A 22,510-nucleotide genomic window follows, 5' to 3' on the forward strand; every position below is an offset into this window, starting at 1 on the left:
TGAAAGGGAGAGAAAAAAAAAAGATCAACATGTTTGAGAAAAATTAAACCTCCATTTAGTTTTGTCTTAACCTAATGCAGGTGTCGCGGCTCTCTATTTTGGGGTGCTGGCAGGAACTGTGGCTACTCAGTGGGAAAGTGATTCTGGAACGTCCTAAATTAGGTTATTTTCTAGCACTGAAGCCAGGTGACAAGGCCTTGCATGTCTCCTAAATGATGACACCACAGACCTGGCCTGGAAGACAAAATACAGTGTGAACGCATGAGCTTTAAAAGCAAGTTTATTAACTTGCTGCCTCTTCTTTTGCTGCCACATGGCTTCACGTGTACGGGGGTCTGTCTAACCAGCGTTTGTTCTTGAGGCAGTTAAAATAGATACAGTGGCTTTTTTTAACACGGTGGCTGTCCCCCATGGACGTTCCAGCAACGTGTAGACGCTTTAGCAGAAAGTCTTATCTGATATAGATGTGCGAACTGTATACAACCATCTTCTTTCTCTCACCAGTTTCCTGGTAGAAAAAGAGAAAAAAATTATAAAATTTACCTTTAAGTTCACTTTAGATGATACCTTTGGAATGTGTTCATCGTATGATTTAGGGGGTCACTGCTGAGACTCGGTGACTGTAAGCTAATGTCAACAGCTGACGAAAGGGCCCTGTTTGGGGCAGAGGCCTGGGGCCCTAAACAGTAGACTAGGGGATTCTTTGACATCTCCAGGCCTGACCTGAATTAGCAAAGCAAAGCAAGTTACCACCATCAGGCCCATCTCTTGCAACTCATAGCCTTCTCTGGGGTTTATTTCACTATTATCCCTACACAACCACAGCTAACTCACAACGGCAGTCACAACCCTTCTTCCCTCCCCTGGCCTCAAGGAAATAAAAAGAAGCAACTTACAAAATGAGGATGAATGGTTCCAAACCATCACGGGTCAGGGATCTAAGAATGACATTACGTCCGTTGCGAGAGAAATTTGCCCTTTAAAACTACAAAAAGTGAACTGGTTCCAGGCTCCCTTAATTAAAGCCCATTAAATCCTCAGTGACCACAGATGGCAGAAATATTTCTTTAACTAGCCTCTCAGATGGCCAGGAAGGATTTCCGATTTCCCTCTTATTCTGCCCTAACTGGGCAGACCCAAACCACCAGGGCTCTCTGTGGGGTGTGTCCTTGGGGGTCGCGTAACCTATGGTGCAGCCTCAGTGTTCGGCAGAATTCTCTCCTCCAAGTTCTGATGCAGCCTGACCTGGTTTGGCTGGTGTAAGCAGAAAGGATCAAAGTTCAAAATGCCTTGCACGTAGAATGCTAATGGGATTTATTTCCTTAAAGTTTCTGTAAGCTGAAGTGGAAGGAAACAGGTTCCATCTGTAAGATATTCATCTTTTGGCAAGGTCTCCGCTCTGAGCCTCTGGCTGTTTGCAAACAGCTCCTTAGCACCTATTCACAGACCCGCGCCTGGCCAGTTGCATTACAGAGAAGAAATTATTTTGCAAATCCGGTTCTCAGACAATAAAAAGATGTTTTAAAAGCCTCCTGCTGCACATTTTGAATGATTGTTAATAGGAGCATGGAAATATATGTAATCTCTCTGAAATCTTAGAGACCATAACGCTCACACAGTCATATTTTTTTCTGCTTCCTTTTTAAGAGAAAGGTGGTGCTGAGCCAGGGAGTCCGGACAATGGCACGTCGAATACATCGTAAGTCTCTTTCCTGTTTCTGTCCCAGATGGCTGTTCTTTAATATGCTTATAGTATGACACAGTGCAGAGATCTCATTACAGCAATAATAATAGTCGTGGAAGGAAGCCTGTCGTTCTTATTCATCATAATGTCTTTTAAAATGGTTTTGGGTGCAGATGCATTTTGAGGTCTTTCTTACACTTTAGCCCGGTAAGAGTCATCTTGAAAATACAGGGCTCCCCTTCCTGAAACACAAATGTCATGAGATTTGAGGGTATTACGGATTTGGGGAGGGGAGGAAACCTTTTGGAATTTGCTCAGAGATTTCCATCGTGGTCATAAATAATTGCAGAACTTTTCACACAGACTGGGAGACTGTCTGTCCTGCACACCCGTGAAGTACTTGTGTCAGTTTAAAGCCTGCCATTTGCAACCTCACCTCCAAATTATGTGAAATAGACATTTATAAATACCTCTGGACACACAAGAGTTTGTTCGTTTTTTCGAGTTAACAAATACAGTTTTGAAAAGATAAGAAAAGGCTCTTTTAAAGCATGTCCTTCACTACGTTTTGTCTTTTTCCTCTCAATAATCAAGAAATCCAAATATGTTTTAATGATTAATTTGATGCCAAATTTATATGCCAAAGTTTAAATAAGGGAATTCACAAGCTAGCAAATAATTTCAGCTCCACAGGGATCAGTAACAGGTTTGCTCCTCAGAAATCCTTATTTCTATCACTTCTGAGGCATTCAATATATTTTCTTACTATAAGACAATTTTATGAATGTATCTATATTTGGGCCAGTGCTCTTATTACTAAGCATTTCACTTGCTATTCATTAGAAATGACAGTTTGTGATACAACCTTATTGAGTATATTTGACCAAGATCTGTTTCTTGATCTAGAAAGAACCTTTTGGCTTGCTTAGGATAGCTATGTATTTCACAAAGGATCTGCGTTATATGCTGTCTTTCTTAAGAAAAAAGTCCTAAGTGGTTCCATTATCCTGATTTCCAATGATACAAGAATGTGATTGATTTTAAATGGTAAAAATATTACTAATTTTTAATTTTTGGCTGCAAAATGTAATAGGGAAAGGGTTTTAATGCCATCTGGAGGCATTCGAGAGAAGTGAAAAGGGTAGAATCATTTTAAAATGCAGTTCTTTTGAGTAACATTTGAAAGTGGATAAGAATTTATGCAACTAGAATGTAAGCTATTTGGGAGTAAGTTATATTGTTTAGAAATAATTTTACAAAAGTTTTAATGACTGTAGAAAAAACAGTTTTTCAAATTCTCACTAACAAAATCATCTTAAAAACAGAGAAAGGAGCATACAAAATATGTTGGAAAGCTGCTAGCATCATCCTACATTTAATTTTTTCACATTTAAAATCACATTCAGTTGATTCCACTGCTGTTAATACAGTTTGATGTGTCACCAAAGTTCTCCTTCCCTTACACACTTCTGAAAAGTCCTTTCTCTAAAACAGTTGGTTCCCGTAACTCATTACCTGGGAAACATAAATATCTTGTCTGAGGAATTACTTTTAAACCCTCTGGAGATTTGCGAATAGCGAGGGATGGAAGCATCACCCCACATTCCCCTCTTTTTGAGCAAGGCAGTTCCTCACATCTGCCTCACATCCCACCTCCTGAACTAGAAATAACGTAAACAAAGTTGGAGGTTGCAAGGGTCTCTCTGAAAAGGGGAGAATTCTGCACTTGATCCTCTCAAATACCCCTCTAACAGGAGTTCTGTTATAATTACAGGCAAGAGGAGCAGCTTATTATGAATAAAGAGCAGGGATTCAGGATGCTGTAGACTTGGGTAGCATTTTGCAGTTTCCATGTGGTACCCTCTCTGAGCTTTATCTATGTAGACAGACAGGAAGGACAGATACAGTATCCTTATTTTATATATAAGGAGTCAAAGGATCAGAAAAGTCATTCAACTTGAGTAAAAAAATTAAGACACAAATCTTTGGCTATTTTGCTTTTTTGCCCATTTACCATGCTGAGGGGTCAGTGGATCTTAGGAGACGAAACAAAGCCGTGAGTCAGAACCACACGGAAGAATGGAGATTTGTTTATTTGTTAAGTGGCGGGTGTGTTGGTTTGCCAGAGCTGCCTTAACAAAGCAGCACAGACCAGGTCCCTTAAACAACAGAAGTTTTCGTCTCAGTTCTGGAGGCTGAAAGCCTGAGATCAGTCACTAGGGTTTGTTTCTCTTGTGGAGGAAGGATCTGCTCCAGGTCTTGTTCCTTGTTCTATAGATGGACATCTTCTTCCTGTATTTCTCCTTCTCATCTTCCTTCTATACATCTCTGTGTCCCAACGTCCCCTTTTTATAAAAATACTAGTAATGTTGGATATGGGTCCACCCTGATGTTTTCATTTTAACCTAGTTACCCCTGTGAAGACCCTATCTCCAAATAAAATCACATTCTGAAGTACTAGAGGTTAGGATTTCAGTGTATGGATTTTGAGGGGACACATAGCATTAAGGGTCAGAGCAATCAAAATGATTTAGAAGGCAGGGCAGCAGAATCAGGAGTCTACAGATGCCAGAAATTGGAACAAGGTGAGAAATCGGAACAACCTGAGAAAACAGACCAAAAGTTGTGAGCTCCATGGAAACTGAAGGGGTGAAGCAGAATGAAGAAAACTGTAGCTAACATGCACACAAGGCACTACGAGGGAAACCTCTTCCACGTTTGTGGTTTGATGGGACAGACACAGCTTCAGTAATGCCTGTGCATCCCTCTGTCTGTATAATTCTGTGACCTGTGAGTCATTTAAAGCTATTATATGGGTTTAAATTGTAGTATAAAATTGAAAGTCTCCAGACAGAGAGCTTATTTCCTGAGGAGGCATCTTTCTTCACTGGCCTCTTTTAAAAGAAAGAGATTAGCATTATTTGTAATGGTCAAATCATGGAAGCAACCGAAGTATTCACTGATAGATGAATGGATAAAGAAAATGTAGTACATATACACAATGGAATATTATTCAGCCATTAAAAAAGACGGAAATCCTACCACTTGTGACAACATGGATGGACCTTGAGGGCATCATGCCAAGTGAAATAAGTCAGGCCGAAAGACAGATACCATATGATCTCATTTATATGTGATGTCTGGGGTAAAAAAAGCTCATAGGTACAGAGAACAGATTGAGATTGGTGACTACCAGAGGCGCTAGGGGTAGGGAGTGGGTGAAATGAGTGAAAATCATCAAAAAGTACAAACTTCTAGGTATAAAATAAATAAATCTTGAGAATGTAATGTACATCATAGTGACTGTAGTTAATAATAATTGTATATATATATATGAAAGTTGCTAAGAGAGTAGATCTTAAAAGTTCTCATCACAAGAAAAATTTTGTAACTGTGTAACAATGGACGTCAACTAAACTTGTTGTGATGATCAAAATGGTTGACAATTTGATCCTTGAAAGAAAGAAATTAGAATGCATGAGATCTACCTTTACACAGTTTCTCCCTTGAGGTCACTCCCCAATCCACAAAGAGCAACTACAACTCAAGACCAAAATCATATTTTCATGAAATGTCAGAGGGTGGAGTGCGGGGCTGCCAGAGTGGGTGGGGTTTAAGGGCAGAAATTCCAGGAGAGAGGCAGCCATTGAAAAGAGAGCTCCAATTCTGTATATAAATTCCCTTCCATCCTTGGGTGACTTGTAAACTGCACATGTGTGGGAGGAGTGCCACCGAGCCCAATGGAAAACAGTAGCCAGAAAGCCAAAAAGCTGAGCAGCAATTTCAACATCTGCCTGCTGCCAGCATCTACTGCCTATAGAGTTTGGAATTTTGATCTCATCCGAGTTACGGGGACTTGGCAAACACCTTGGGTTTTTGTTTGAAACCTCAGAAAGGCCATGCCTTAAGAATAAAGTATTCATCCTAAAACTAAGGACAAAACCAAAATAGATCATAGCAAAGTGTAACACTAAGTATCCACAAGTTCAGCTAGTAAATTATCTAAAAAAACCAAAAAACCTTAACACTGTGTAAAGCAATAAAACATAATCTAGATTCTCTATAACATATCATTCATAATATTTATTATCTAAGCAAAAATTAAAGGATATGTGTAGAAATAAGAAATTGTGATCCATAGTCAGGTAAAAAGTAAGTATTATAAAAGACCTTGAAGTGACTTAAATGTTGAAATTTTCAGATAAGAACTTTAAAGCAGATATTAAAATACTTCCAAGGGTGTAAAGGAAAACTTGGTCATAATAATTGAAAGAAGAGGAAACTCAGCAGTGAAATGGAAATGATTAAAAAGAACGAAGTGAAAATTCTGGAACTGAAAAGTGAAGTATTTGAAAGGGAAATGTCACTAGATAGCCTTAAATGAAGAATGGAAATGACAAAATAGAGGCTAAGCAGACCAATAAACATTATCCAATATGAAGAACAGTGAGGATGAAGATTAAACACAATGAACAGAGTCTCAGTGAATTACAGAGCAGCATCAAGTAAGTCTAATATACATGTGATTGGAGTCCCAGAAGGAGAGGACAGAGAAAATAGATCAGAAAAAAAGATTTGAAGGAAAAATAGCTGAAAGCCTCCCAAACTGGCCCAAAACATTAACTTACAAACACAAGAAGCACAACAAATCCTAAGCAGGATGAATAAAAATAAAACTGCACCTTGAACATGATAGTAAAATTACTAAAACCTAAATTGAAGACAAAGAGAAGACCTTCAATATTAGCAGAGAAAAATGACGTATTATTTTCAAGGAAACGATGCAATTCCTGCCACAAACTATGGGGGCCAGAATACAGTGCAGGGACAACTTTGAAGCGCTGAAAGACTGAAATAAAATAAAGTGAAATAAAATAGAGAACTGTCAAGCTGGTATTCTAAATCTAGCAAAAATATCCTTCAAAACAAAGTGAAATAAAGACATTTTTGATTTTACAAAATCTGAGAGAATTTACTTCTTAGACCTACACTCCAATAAATGAAAAAGAACATCTATCAGGCTGAAGGGTAATATGTCGGGCAGAAAGTCAGACCTACAAAAAGGAACTATTTTAACTATTACCAGCATCCGCAATGAATGAATGACGCCAGCTATATGACATTGTGGAAAAGGCAAAAGTATGGAGATAGTAAAAAGATCAGTGGTTGCCAGGGCTTGGTGGGGGCAAGGATGACTAGGCAGAGCACAGAGCATGTTTAGGGCAGTGAAAATACTGTATGATTCTCTGCTGATGGATACGTATCACCATACACTTGTGCAAGCCCATAGGTTGTCCGACACCAAGAATAAATTCCAAGGTAAACTATGGACTTGGAGTGTGTCAGTGTAGGTTCATCCCTTGTAACAGATGTAGCACTCTGGTGGGGGATGTCGATAATGAGAGAGGCTGCGCGTGTGTCAGGGCAGGAGACATATGGGAAATCTCTGTGCTTTCCCCTCAATTTTGCTGTGAATCTAAAATTGCTCTAAAAACTGAAGACATCTTTTTTTAAATAGCAGCAAACGTCTCACACCCTCAACCACATGGATGAATTCACAGAAGCATAATGTTAAACGTAAAAAGCCAGACACAAAAAGAGTCTATTCTGTCAAATTTGATTTACGTGAAATTCAATAGAAAGGCAAAACTAATCCAATCCACGGACCAAGAATTTGGGACAGTGGTTGCTATGAGAGGCTGGGGCTGGACTGAAATGGGGCATCTTGGTTCTTCTGGAGTGATGGAAAATTTTATGTCTAATTTACTCTCCCCAGTGGAGATTGCACAGCCAGGAAGCAGCTGAAGAATTCGTCTCCACCACTGACTTCTAATTTTCAGTGTCTTGGAAAACTTTGGTATCACTGATTGGTGGAACAGAGTGGGTTTAGATGATGCGCAAAGCTCCTTCCAGGTGTATGATGTGCACCTGTGAGTCATTTATAAAGGTGAAAGGTGAAACATGTTTATATCTAAAATTATTTGTCTTCTTCACTTCAGGCTCCTGTAAGAAACTGCCGTAGACTAGGTGGCTTATCAGTAGCAGAAGCTTATTTCTCACCGTTTGGGAGCTAGGAAGTCTAGGGTCAAGGTGCCAGCAGATTGAGCATCTAGCGATGGTCCACATCCTGCTTTGCAGGTGGCGGTCTTCTGGCTGTGTCTTCACATGACAGAGGGCAGAGGGAGAAGAAGGCAGGTCTCTCGTGTCTCTTCTTGTAAGAGCATTGATCCCATCGTGATGGTTCTACCCTCATGACCCAGTTATTTCCCAGAGGCTCACCTCCTAATGCCATCACATCGGGGCTTAGAATTTCAACAGATAAGTTTGGGGAGGGGGCCACGAACATTCAGTCCAGAGCAATATTTATTCAAAATACCACATGCCCACTGTAGAACTGTCTTAGAAAATGTTAAATTTGGAGGAAAAATACAGAGGAGCAATTATGTGCTAAACATATAAAGAAATCTAACATGCTTTTAATAAGATTACACAAAGAGCATATAATAAATAGGTTTTGAAATTTGAGAGATCAAAGTCAATTTGAAAACTGTTAGCAAAAATACGTTATTCTTTTTTTCAGAGAAATTTGAAACCTCCCTGATATTTACTTTGGCCACAGCAATTCGTGTCTAAAATGATGAACTGTGACTGTTCTTTTAGTCCATGAGGTACTCTCCCCAGAGGCTTCCTTTCCGTATCTGTTTAAGTAATTTGCCAGGATCCTGTCTGCTAAGAAAATAAGAAATCTAGTCCACAGCCTTTGCCTAGAGCAAATTGGCCAGATCCTGTTTCTCCAACTCTTAGACACCAAGAATAAAAAATTACACAGGAAGGGTCTTTAGGGCTCCTTGGACCCCCTTGTTACGTAGATGAACAAATTAGATGGAAGGCCCTTGAGAGATGTGGCTTATCCGGTGGATAAGGAAGGAAAACCTTGACCCAGCCTTCAGGGACCACCAAGTCCACCTGGGGCTGGGTACCATTGCTGAAGGAGAGGAGAGGCAAGGAGGCTGTCAGTTTTACCTGAGAGGGGGATGAGCTGTTACCATTGCTTTGTCTGTACTCTGAGATTAAAACACTCAGCAAGTCCAGGAATGTAGACTGGAAATGATCCCACCACAGAACTAAAACTGCAGACTTTGTCTTGCGTGTTCCTACCCCAGACTGGAAGGCCCATGGTCCCAGAGGTCATAAAAGAGAATTCTTCAGCAGGACTGGAATGTCTTTTCCCATCTCTTGTTTGGTTCTACTTTCTCTTTTCTCTACATCCGGCTCTGTCCAAGCAAAGCTCTTCTCAGGGTGTCCTCTAGGTCAGAATTTCTTAGGCTTTTTTGGGGGGAATTTAAAGAGTTTTTAAATTTTAACTGTGATAAAATATGCATAACAAAATTTACCATCATAACCATTCTGAAGTGTATAGTTCAGGGGCATTAAGTGCATTCACACAGTTGTGCTGCCGTCATCACTGTCCGCTCCCAGAACTCTCCATTGTCCCAGACTGAAACTCTGTTGCCATTAACATGCCAAATTAGCAAATCACCAGAGCCAGTAACTCCCCATTTCCCCCTCCCTCCAGCCCCTGGCAACCACTACTCTGCTTTCTGGGTCCATGATTTTGATTCCTTTAGGTACCTCATATAAGTGGAATCATACATACAGTATTTGTCCTTTTGTGACTGGCTTATTTCATTTAGCATAGTGTCTTAAAGGTTCATCCATGTTTAGCATATATCCAAATTTCCTTCCTCTTTAAAAAGGAATTTTCTTTCTTTTTAAGGCTGAATAATATTCCGTTGTATGTATAGACTTTTTTTTATCCATTCATCCATCCATCAATGGGCATTTGGGTTGCTCCTACCTTTTGGCTACTGTGAATATGAGTGTACAAATATGCCTTCACAAATAGTGTGACTGTAAGTGTACAAATATCCCTTATCCCAAGGAAAAGGAAGGAACGTCTAGGGGCCCCTGCCGTGTTTCTAGCCCTGGCTTTACACTTTGTGAAAATAATCTCTTAGGTCTTCCCAGTAGCTTTGAAAGGAAGTTCTTTCCCATTCTACAAATGAGGAAACCAGGGCTGAAAGAATTTTAGAAGCTTGTCCAAAGATTTGCGTCCAAGGAGTCTGTTCCCTCTCAGGTCTGCCGCAGGCCCTCTCTCTGGCCCAGACTGCCTGCACAGGCTGGCTTACAGGGTGCCCTGCTGGACTCCCCTCGGATAACCTGCAGGCATCCTATTAGGGCCAAGGAAAGCTTTACCTCAAAGGGCTGGCATCTCAGAAAACTTTAGGACCCATTCACAGTCAAGAAGTAGGCATTCTGGGTGTGTGCCAGGCAAGAAGGGTAAGTTTTCACTAACCCGTAGCTGAAGCCCACAGGCGACTGCTTCCTTCACTTAATGATCCAGGTGGACAGTCCCTGGAAATGAGTTTGGCATCTTTGCAATGAGCACTTTCAGTACAAAGAGACATTAACTAATAAACTGGAGCTCCTCTGCCTTCACCGTGGCTATAGCAGACGGCGGTGTTTTTCTGAGGAGTCACTCTGGCCAAGGGAGACTGTGCTAAAGCAATAAATATTACCATCTGTATTGACTGCCGTGCGTGATCGATAAATATTGCCTGACATTAACAGACTGATTATGCTTCCTCCAGATGTTTTCTCTCATAAAGCTTCTTCATGCTCCCGTGTTGAAGCCTTGCCCAGCACTTAGAACATAGTACCTATTCAGTAAAAGATTATTAGTATGAGGAACTGAATGGATGCGGAGAACAGGGAGGTTGCTTAGCATCCATCCGCTTCGCTTTGGTGTCTCTTCTTTTGGAAATACCATTAGCTTGATTGGTTCTTGCTTTTCCTGTGGATTTTAATTAGATGTAAATCTGCAAAATGCAGAGCATGTGTATTTGCAAGCCGAGCCCTCCCCCTTCCCTCCTGCCGCCAGATCACAGATGCTCTTTACGCCCCCAGGCCTCTGACACTGTCCGGGCTCGGGCAGCTCCCCGTGCGTCCTGTGCCTCTTCGGCGCCAGGCGCTCTGCTGGGCGCGCGGGCTTATTTCACTCTCCCGACGATCCAGTGAGACGTGTTGTTACAGTGCTACAGCGCACATCACAGAAGGGGAAATCGAGGTCTCAGAGACGTCCCACAGAGGGCAGTGCTGGAGCTGAGATCCCAACCGGCTCCTCCAGCTCCAGAGCCACTTGGAGGCCCGGCTTTAGGTCCAGTGCACAGGGCACGTGAAACAGAGATATGAAGGAAGACATCCTGCTTCTGAGCAAAGGGCTGGCATTTCCCGAAAAGCGCTTGATATCTGCCCTCCCTCCGTATTGTCCAGAGAGTTGCCTCCCACAGAGCCAGTGAGCAGACTTGCAGGAGGAGGCAGGAGGGAGCCAGCCCGCTTACAGGCGATGAGTAAGGTGGTGTTTCTGCACAGTGATGGAGGTCTTGGAAATAGCAGAGGCTAGAGTCTGGAATTCATCTGACAGCCCAAGGAGCTGGCAGAAGTCAAAGGACAGCTTCCCAGCCCTGGCCCACCTGCTCACCTCAAAGGGCCCTCTGTGTTGGCAGCGTGTATTTTGGTAAAGCAGCGTTCACATGATCCCACCAAGGCATGTGAAATATTTAAGCCTCTGCTCTCAAGGTTCTACCACAGAGAATTCCACCCCCACTTCTGGCTTCTTAAATGACTGACACATCTGAAGGGACAGGGACTGGAGGAATAACAGGCAGGTGACCGAGCTTTCACACACGCATGCCCTCACCTTTCTGCGCTAAGAAGGCCATTCCTGCTTTAAAAGTGAGGCTTCTGTGGGATTTAATGCATTTCTTTCGAATAGTACAAGTGTCAGCATGTCATGATTAGGAGGTAACACATACTGAATACTAACTGTACGCCAGACTGTGTACTCGGTGCTTTCTAAAAATAGGCAAACTGAATAATGTGAAATTACTCGGGGACAAGCAGTGTAAACGGAAATACAGGCTCACCCTGTAGATGAATCAATTCTTTGAGTCCTCAAAGCAACTCGAGAAAGTAGACAGCATTAGAATCTCCCTTTTTAATATATTTTATTTGTCCTTTCTTTTTTTGTGGGGTGGGGGATTAGGTTTATTTATTTATTTTTGATTTTTTTTTAATGGAGGCACTGGGGGTTGAACCCAGGACCTCGTGCATGCTAATAAGCACATGCTCCAGCACTGAGCTATACCCTCCCCTCCAGAATCTCCTTTTTTATAGTTGAAGAAACCAAGGTTTACCAGATTGCTCACACAGGTAGCGTGGCCCAGCCCAGCTCGTCCCCAGCAGGTGTCTGACTTGAAAGCACCCTTCCTTCAACACTGCCTCCGACGGCAGACCCACGAGCTGCACCATCGTGCGGAACCGCTGGGCTCAACTGCTGCTTTAAAACACAAATAAATGAAGTTCAGAGTGGCCAGATGGCAGGAAACCCAGGGACTGGGGACTCTTTCATTGGAAAGTCTGTTTAACACTAACGCTAGAGGACTGAGTTAGATTAATTGGCTTGCAGGGATGGGGGAGAGAATATTACTCATTTGCTTTCGGAGTTTTGGCAAGTGAAGAGAATAGTAAGCAGGAGGAGACGAGAAAAACAACCAGTCGTTGGGTAGACCTGTTAACCACAGAGGCTCACCATCAGGTGCCTCCGAGTACAGAGAGGGGACTTTTCTGTGGATAAATACACAAAATACTGTGATTTGTCATTTTGAACAAAATAGGTATTTTTTTTTTCTCCTGAGCCAATTGTAAAAATGGAGACATTTGCTAACTTGGTGAGTTTTGTTTTCCAACTGACAGTTTGGGCTGGATTGTATGACTCTCAGCCCCTAAGTTTACTGAGCATTTACTCTGTGCTAGGCACTGTTCTAAGCATCTTACTCGTGTCATTCTCACAGCTCTCTGGGATGGTTATCCCCATTTACAGATCAGGGAAATGATGCAGTGAGAGGGTAAGTAACTTGCCCAGAGTCACACAGCTAGTGTGTGGCAGAGCTGGGATTTGAACTCATTTTAACTCCTGAGCCCATGCTTTTAACCATGCTTCTGTACAGCCTCCATTTCAAATTATTTCTGAATACTGACTATTCATGTGTCTCTGAACAAGAGAATGGCATTTCTGAATTATGTGACACCCCTGGGTGTACTTATATGTCGGAAAATACGCTTGAATTAATATTTAGGATAATTAAGATGTTCATCTTCTCTTTAAATGTCGGTAGCTTATTATTTTTATCTTCCCATTAAAAATGTCCAAGAGGTGATCATTTTACTACATTTTGAAGTACATTTGAGTTCTATTGTTTTTTCTAATAACACTGTTACCAGTCATGCTCCGTAGCGTCAAGAGCGAGAACGGCAGAAAGTTCAGTGTCTTGGGAAATACTAAATTTGATGTTCGGATTTTGCACAAAAATGATCCATTAACCCTTGAGTATTTGTATGGTTTTGTTGCTTGGGCTAAGAGTCCATGTTGCCTGAGGGACTGATTTTGCAAGTTCTGGACTCAGGTGATGCTGGATTAAACTAAGAACCCAGGGTGGACTTTGTCAATGCCAGGATGTGGTATCTTCTGTGGAGCTTTGAGTAAAACTTGATCGATCAAAAATAAACTGAAGGAATGCCGCAGAGGATGTTATACCTGGATGAAGAACATCCAGAAGGACAAGAACGCACATTTCTCTTCTTCCAGGAGTTGTAAATGGATGCCTTTGTTGTTCCATGTCCCTTCCGTTTAACCTCCACACTAGGGTTGCCAGATAAAATACAAGACACCCAGTTAAATTTGAATTTCAGGTTAATTAACAAGGAATAGCTTTTTGAATGTAAGTACGTCTCATGCAATAATTGGGACATACATACACTAAAAAAAAAATTGTTTTTACCTGAAATTCAAATTTAACTGGGGATCCTGTATTTTTATTTGCTAACTCTAGCAATCCTGCCAAAGATCACATGGACAGTAGGTCCAAGTGGACTTTAATTTAAACCCATAATTTATCAAAGAATAGAAGGTAAACAAGGTGAAGACCAGGAGAGAAAAGACAAGAAGAAGTAAAGTAATAGAAGGTGATCGAGAGGAAGCAAGAATGAATTCTGGCAGTCTGCCAAACAAAATAACTAACATTTTGCAAGAAAGAAATCCTCCTAAAACAGGTCATAGGACGGAAAAAGTCTGTTTCACAGACTCTTTAGCCTGAGCATTGGCCAAAAACGAAAAGAAGAAAAAAAAAAAGCAGGCATCCTTATTAACATCTGAATACCAAAGCTCATCCAGGAATGGAAAGATTTGGAATTTGAAGGTTCCTTGCTTTCAGCTTTGTTAGAATACCCCAATTCGTCATTAATTGCAAGGAGGATTTTGGTTTTTTCAGTGAGATGCTTCGGTAATTGGATATCAAAGAAAGCTAACTAACTTCCGTTTATGTTACTAAGATGCATTTGAAACTTCGTGGGTAATGTTTTGTTTGCTTGCCTTGCGCTGACATGCAAAAAACTATCAGATGCTTGATGTGGAGGAAAATTTACCTCTTTAAAAATCGCACGGTTCTGCGGTAAAGCGTGAAGATGGCTTTTTTTTTTTTAAGTTAAAGAATATTAACTGACAGCTCAGGACAGGTTTTTCCCTTTCATCTCTAACCAGACAAATTACTATAAGCAAGAAACCTCTTGCCTTAATCCTGGACACGTCACGGATGTGACACTTCTGCAGGAGATGCCTTTTGAACTGTGGATGAGGGAAAATAACCTTTGGAATTTTTAGGATGTTATTACAAGCAAGTTTACTAGGTTTTGACTCACTGAGCCACGGCTGGAGCCAGCCTTCATCGGGGTAAGGATATTTTCATGCTCCTATTATATCTTTCGTATTTCAAGTGTAGGATTATTACGTTTGGCGGGGGGTGGGGGGAATATGGCCTTTGAGGCATGTACTGTCTGTTGAGTATGCAAATGTGACTGTCCTATAAAAAGGGAGAGAAACTGACAGCTTCCGTCTGTGCCGTAAACTTAAAGACTCCGACAGATGAGACGTTGGGGCTGCTGGAGAGGGAATTGGATCACACCACCATTTTGGATAAAAGAAAATGTTGTGTTTCATTGGGAGGCATTAAAAGAGCTGGGCCTGCAGCCTCCCTCAAAGCCAAACACCTCGGTGCCAGGCTCTCATTTCTGTACTTGTTGTATTGTTCCTGCTACTTTAAAAAAAAAAATCAACATAATCGTGCAAGGAATTTTCAGACCAGATTAATTATGAATCTGCCTGATGAGATTTTCTTTGGAATTAGTGAAATGTGAACCATCATAGCTTTTTCTATCACCTTTTTTTTTCATTCTGCATTTTACTGTTTCTTTTATAAGGTTCAGTGTGTGGTTAGTTCAGAGGGAAAGCAATGTTATTCCGTATGCTTTCCCTTAAAGAGACTTCAAAAAATTCCAAAGTCAGTTTCTCTCCCAGGAGCAGGGATGACCTCCCCGCCGGCCTAGCTGCCTGCGGAAATGCAAGAGAAGCCGCAGGGGATCACGTCAGTCCACCTGTGACGGCCAGGCCAGGAGCAGGTGCCGTTTTGATGGGGAACATGTCCGAAGGAAATTACCGGGTGATGCCCATAACAGGGAACCCGTCTCTGCGGTGATGTCAGTGTCCTGCCCAGCTAGCTTGTTTTGTCAACGCGGTCTCCTCGCTGTGGCTCTGAGCCAGGGTGCACATCAGATCACCTGGGGAGCTCTTAAAAATATTCGCATCTGTGCTCTGCCGAGTCTTGGTCAATCAGCGCCTACCCCTGTGATTCTGATCCCTGTCCTTGGTTGAAATCATACTCAGGAGGTCTCAAACCCAGCTAACCACCAGAATACTGAGGAGGCTCTAAAATGCAGGTTCCTGGGCCCCCTCCACCAGAGATTTTTTTTTCAGTATGGCTGGATCTGGGCCTAGGAATCTGTATTCTTTAAAAAGTGTCCCAATTTTTGATAATTGGTCATATTGGGAAACCTCCTTTGCCCTAACTGATTCACAGAAACTTCAGCAAGAACAGCATTTGGGGTTAAAAAGAAAAATAATCCTGTGTACGGGGCCTTCGGAGCAGCATCTACTCTTACGTTGTTTTTACCTTAAACTTTTTCCTAGCTTCATGCCTCCCTGCTTCCCTCCCGTCCTAGAGGAAGAAGTGCCTAATCCTTTTCCCCTGGGGTACCCCTGACCTCATCTCCTCCCTCTGTCCTTCTTCAGGCTCTGCTTGTTCTTTCCTTGGGTCCCCTTCCTCCCTGGGCCAACGGCGTGCTCATATTTTTCCACACAAAACAAAACAGCCACACCCTTCAACCACTGTAGCTACTGCACGGTCTCTCTCCCAGTCCTTGACCCTCTCATGGGCCCCCCTTTCCCACCCCTGTCCATGGCATCAGGTTTCTGGCATCTGCACTTGTGGGCTACCACAGTCTTATTTGTCACTGGGCCAAGCCCGTGGTCCTCTCTTAGTCCTTAACTTCCTTAAAGGCTTTGCAGCTTGCGGCCTGTTACTTGCCCTCTCTGAATCACCCAGTCTTTGTCTGCCATCCAACTGCACTCCTTTGGTTTGTTGTTGTTTTTTCTTCACCAGGGTTCCGTCTCTGGTTTGTTCTTTTTCTCTATATGCTGTTCATGGTGGCTTCATCTATTCCCATAGCTTTAACTCTCATCTCTGTCCAGATGCCTCCCAGGTCGAGATCCCTAACTCTGATGTCTTTCTGGAGCTCCTCACCAGTCTGTCCAGCCATCCACTGAGACCTCAGACCCTGTGTGTGCAGAATCTCACATTCCTCTCCAGCGCCCCCCAGCTCTTTCTCCTGTATCACCTACTTGTGTTAGTGATGCCACCCAGACCCAAGACTGTGGACTCCTGCCCCTCCCTTCACTCCGAAACTCAATCACTTGCTGTATCCTGTTTCCACAGCTTCTCAGCGTAATTCTATTCCTTTATGTCTCCCTGGCCACACCTTTGTTCAGGCCTTCCGTGCTTCATTCCTGCCCTCTGTAGAAGCCTGATCTCCCTGCCACCTGTTTCTTCATCCCAACTCTACGATGCTACCAGATTAATTTATCTGAAGTACAGTTCTGATCATTCCAAAACGATCATAATACGGTCCATGATCCAGAAATGTGTGCTTTGATCCACTGACTGGATGCTCCAGGGGCTAGAAAAGTCATAAAGGACAAGAAACATGATTAGTTACATTGGTTTTAATTTCCAGAATTCAGAGACAGTATAGGAACCAAATCCTGAGAGCAGAGTGGCTCTCCATGGTGGGATAAGCTCACTTCAAACATAATGACATACATAGGTTGAAAGTAAAAATATCAGAAACTCCATTATGCAAAAATAATTTTAAAAATCAAGGGTGGCTATATTAATATTAAAAAGTAGCAAGTAAAATTACTAGGGACAAAGAGGGAAATTACATAAAGATAAAAGGGTCAACCCATTAAGAGGATATACTAATCTGAAATGTGTATGTGGGAATAACACTTTAAAACACATGAGGCAAAAACTGATAGACCTGAAAAGATAAATGGTCAAATCCACAATTATGGTTAAGGACTTCAAAACCCTGTTCCCAGCAGTTAATAGACTACTAACCAGGAAGTCAGCAAGGGTACAGAGGAATTGAGCAACACCATGAAGCAGCAAGAACTAACTGATTTTAATAGAATACTTCACCCAACAGCAGTAGGCTACACATTCTTTCCAATTTCCCATGGAACGTCTATCAAGATAAGCCTTATTCTGGGTCATAAAACAAACCTTAACAAATTTAAAAGAATTGAAATCACATGCAGTATGTTCTCTGACCATAACAGAATCAAACTAAAAATCAATAACAGAAAGACAACAGGAAAATTTCCAAACTCATGGAATCAAGCAGCACACTTCTAAATAGCCCAGAAGTCAAAAAAGGAAGTTTACAATATACATAGAAATGAATGAAAATGACAACACAGCATGTCAGAATTTGTGGAATATAGCCTACACAGCACCAAGGTGGAAACTGACAGCACTAAATGCTTACATTAGAACTGAGAAAAGATCTCAGGTCAGTTATGTAAGTCCTACTTCAAGAAACTAGAAAAAGCAGAGACAAATAAAGCGAAAGCAAGCCAAAGAAGGGAAATAATAAAGAGCAGAAATCAATGAAACCGAAAACAGAAAAACAGTAGAGAAAATTAATAACCAGAAAGCCGAGTCTTTGGAGAAATTAATAAAATCCTAGCAAGTTTGAAGATAACAAGAGAAAAACACCAATATCAAGGATGAATCAGGGAATATCACTATAGAACCTGCAAATGTCAAAAGGGAAGGTCATCCTGTGAATAACTCTACACATAAATTTGATGACTTATGAAATAGACCAGTTCCTATACCTTGAAAATGACAGATTATCAAAGCTTAGCCAAGTTGAAATACTTAACCTGAATAACCCTGTAACTATCAAAGAAATTTACTTTGTAACTTAAAAGTTTCCCTCAAACAAACAAACAAAAAAACTCTAGGCACCAATGTTTTCACTGCCAAATTTTACCATATATTTAAAGAAGAATTAACATTAATGTTATAAAATCTCTTCCAGAAAATAAAGGAGGGAAATACTTCCCAAATCATATGAGGCCAGTATTACCCTGATGCCAAAACCAGACAAAGACAAAACAAAAACTTATAGACCAATATCTCCCACATACTTAGGCATTTTTTAAAAATTTCAGCAAGTTGAATCCAACAATGTATGAAAAGAATATTACACCGTGACCAACTGGGATTTATTCCAGGTATGCAAGGCTGGTTCAATATTTGAAAATCAACCAATGTAATCTACTTTAGCAATAGGCTGACTAAAGAAGAAAAGGCACATGATTGTATCAATTGATGCAAAAGAAGCACTTGACAAAATTTAACACCTATGCATTATAAAAACTCTTATCACAGCAGGAATAAAGGGAACCTTTAACATCTACAAAACACTTAAAGCTAACAGTGAACGTCGTATTTAATGGTGAAAGAGTGGATGTTTTCCCTCCAATACTGAAAGCAAGATAAGGATGTTCACTGTCACCGCTCTGATTCCATGTAGTACTGGAAGTTCAACCATTGCAATATGGCAAGAAAAGGAAATAGAAGACATACATATTGAAAAAAAAGAAATAAAACAATCTCTATTTGGAGACAACATGCTTGCGTATGTAGAAAAATCCAAAATAACCTACCGAATAGAACTAATAAGCAAGTTCTGTAGTATTTCGGGAAATAAGATCAACACACAAAAATCTGTTGGCTCTCTGTATACTAATAACAAGTAGGAAGCCAAATAAAAAATACAATACTATTTACAGTTGCTTCAAAGAAAATGAAATGCTTAGGTGTAAATCTAATAAAGTGTGTACAGGGGCTCTATGCTGAAAATTATAAACAGCTGATGCCCAAATGCCTAAAACTTTTACACGTAGTGTCTACTAATGCCTGTCTTTTGGCACCATGGGGCAGTCCCTCCTCCGCTGAAGGGTGCTAACTCTGATCCATGGTGAGCCTTGCAAACTGCTGGGTAAATATGTGAAAGATCAAGTGGTTACATGGAGAAAAATTATTGGCAGCGTGGATACTGATATAAATTTTCCACTGTCTCAATATCAAAAGCCCAATAATGCCAGATTCCCAAAGTGAGTCAGAATGCTTGGATTGTTTTGCAAGAATGTAGCTAGCCAGGATCAACACCCTTGGAGTTGAGCTTGAGGTAGAATTTCCAAATCCTGCAAACATTATGATGACAGCCACCCAGCACCCCAAAGCTGGGCAGTCCAAGGCATGAGTCACAGGCAGACTCTTGGACAGCAAGCACTGAAGAGATGCCCAGCTTGGCCCCAGCACTCTGTCATTAGTAGTGTCAGAAGACACGTAGCCGTGGGGCAGGGAAATGAGCTTAAAAAAAATAATAAGCTGCTAACATAGTGGTCCAAAGGCCAGACGGAGAGATGCCTGGCTAGAGGTGGTGGTTGCTTAGATTAGATGAATTTTAAAGCTGGGAAGAAGTTTAGAGATGGTCTGTTTCTTGGAACTTGGGTTGCATCCAGGAACAACATAGCTCTTTGCCGTTGCCGAATCCTACGAAGATACACACTTGGAATTCTATTTTGAATAGGCTGGGGATATACAGAGAAGTTTTAGAGAAGAAAACACAGACATAGACATCATAGAACATTATAGATGAGACCTTGTGATATGGGCAGTAAATTTAATGGCAGCACGCAAACTCCGTCAGGTTATTGTTTCCTTCTGTGTTCATGTTCATAAAACAATGTTTTCAAAGTACTTTCAGTTCTATTGTAACCCATTGCCTTCAGCTACAATCCATAAAGAAGGCAGAGCTGAAGTTTTTATTCCCATTGTAAAGAAGCCACAAGAAAGTTTATGGCTAAGGAGTTAACATCAGAACCAGAAGGAGAACTCAGATCTTCAGATCTGCCAGTTCTCAGCTCTGAACACCTGGCAGAGCTGTCAGACCCTGAAAATAGTTCTCAGGACCTGGGACCTTACGAGGACCTGGTTTCCTCTTGTTTTCATCCCAGGGGCCTTTCTTCTAGAGCAGAAGGCCTTCCTTGTTTAAAACAAATTAGCCTTTACAGTAGACGTATGTCCAGAAACGTAGCTCACTGTCTTACTCACTGGCCTTCTTTACTTTATTTTCTCTCTCGACCTGAAACTTCCATGTTTTCTTTCTCTGAAAAAACTCTGGGTTCTTACCAGTTGGTCTTTGAGTTGGGAAGTCTTTTTCAAGGAAGAATATCCACAATCTCAAACACAGAGGGACATACGCACGCGTGCCCATCACTCCCCACACCCAGGGCAGGGATGGCATCTCATGCCACCTGCAGGGCTGGCCACCTGAGCAGGTGGCAGGACCCACAGGGCACTGAGAATTATCAAATCTGCAGGAAACTGATCTGAACTCTTGGGAAATGCCCGCCTCGCCAGCTCTCTCCTTCTAGTCTCTGCTTATGAAGTGGGTTTTTCCCCTTGGGGTGGGCAGAAAAGTCGAGTTCAGAGACCTAATGGTACAGCAGGGGTCTCACCCCTTCAGAAGAAATCGATGGCGTAAGAGGAACCAAAGGGAGCAGAGAGGCTGGCCGGCTCCTTCATGGCTGTGGAAGATCCCCCCAGAACATAGAAACCACACACTGTGTTACAAGACGTACAGACGCTTCCTTTGTCCAAGTCCTGGGCTTCCAGAGAGCACATGTCTAGTGCAGAAGGCGCAATAATAAGTATGACTTGATTCTCTCTCTCGTAGAAAAAGAAGTAGGGGTAGATAGAACTGTGCCAGTTGCTGGCGCGCACCCTGGATTCTTCAACCTTTTCTGGGAAAGGCAACTGAAAATTTAAATAAGTGGTGGCACAGGAGAAACTGGCTTAAACTTGCATCCTGTGCGGCTGAGATGCAGTGACTTTCACTTCCTGCGTGTAAACCCCCCAGGAGCCTTGATGCTGCAAAATGATGCAATGCCGGAGGGAGGGAGATGGGAAGTGGAGCTCTGTTAATGACTTAATTGACTTTTCCAGCAAGTCATTTGAGAATTCTATCTGCACCCCTCACCGAAAAAAAATCCGTTTTGTTTGAATGGGTTTAGAAGGCTAGCTTGTTGTTGGTTGTGGGGGGGGGCACCAGGCGGTGAGGAGTGGGGACCACCATGGAGGTGGGTGCTTGGTATGTATCAGGATGACTGATCCGTCTGCAGTGCCCTGTTGGAGTGGTCTGGAGTCTCTCCACACACGCCAGTCATCTTTTCACAGATTCTGGAGAGTTCTTTACCCAGAGAAAACCACCCTGTGATGGATCTTTATTTTTTACAGAAATGTTATTTCAGTTTCTCCATCAGCTCCCTTATTTTACGGCATTAAAGAGCTGAGTAAAATGTCATGCCGCATTGTTAGCTTGAGAAATCTTCTGTTTGTTAACAGAACGAAACACGTTCATGTCTAATGAGAAAAACTAGGGGCGGGGAGAGCCCTACCTGCTCCGTCCAGTGTGGCTACGGGCAGAGTTTTTACAGGCAGGCATGTTTTCCAGATTTTTCCCTTGCAGTTTCAGGGTTCACTTCTAGCCTGCCTCAAAAGATCTGACTTAAGAACAGGTTTGTTACGCTCATAGACATAGGTGCCTGGCCTAAATCCCCTGGTTGTGGGAAGCCTATGCATTGCACCAGTCCAGTTGTCCACGGTTGGAAACTGAGTGTACGAGGGTCCCTCGCTGGGAGACACCCCGCCCCCAGTGGAGAGCAGAGTATGGGCCTGACCCCCTGAGGCTCCGCTGGAGAACCTAGAGCCGCATGGCCCTGCCCAGGGTCCACCAGGCACAGGTGGCTGTCGATCCATGAGATGTAGAGTCTGGACTGAGACGGCTGTTAGTGTAAAATACACACCAGAGCTCAAATGCTTTGTAAAAAAAAAAAAAGTGTAAGTTCTCACTAGTAACTTTATATTAATTACATGACAATATTTAGGGTATATTGGGTCAAATAAATTTTATTATTAAAATTAGCTATCCCATTACTTTTACTTTTTTAACATAGGGACAAGAATTTTTTTAAGTACATAAGTGGCTCCCATGATATTTCAATTAGGCAATATTGCTGTAGAGAACCTGCCGGTGTGTGGGGCAGTCAAGGAGGTGGGACTTCGGGAAAGCAACGCAGACAATTTCAAGCTGGCAACTAGGCGTTCCTATTCTTAAAAGCCCTCAGCTGCCCCACCCAGGGACTTCTCCCCCACTTCCTCAGGGAGCATTCACCCC

General features: G+C 42.1%; 1 protein-coding gene across 6 annotated transcripts in view; it reads left to right on the forward strand.

Annotated features, from left to right (window-relative positions):
* Positions 1–22,510, forward strand: part of AFF3 (ALF transcription elongation factor 3) — a 493,384-nt gene that overhangs the window by 341,888 nt on the left and 128,986 nt on the right. For all 6 annotated transcript variants that reach the window (XR_010378788.1, XR_010378787.1, XM_064481854.1 and 3 more), the window contains one exon: positions 1,648–1,699. Coding sequence is in view for 4 of the 6 variants with exons in the window: in XM_064481854.1 (XP_064337924.1) it covers positions 1,648–1,699 (52 nt within the window). In the remaining 2 variants the exon portion in view is untranslated. The remainder of the gene's footprint in view (positions 1–1,647; positions 1,700–22,510) is intronic.

This window comes from Camelus dromedarius, chromosome 33 (genome assembly GCF_036321535.1).
Source record: "Camelus dromedarius isolate mCamDro1 chromosome 33, mCamDro1.pat, whole genome shotgun sequence".
Classification (NCBI taxonomy): domain Eukaryota; kingdom Metazoa; phylum Chordata; class Mammalia; order Artiodactyla; family Camelidae; genus Camelus; species Camelus dromedarius.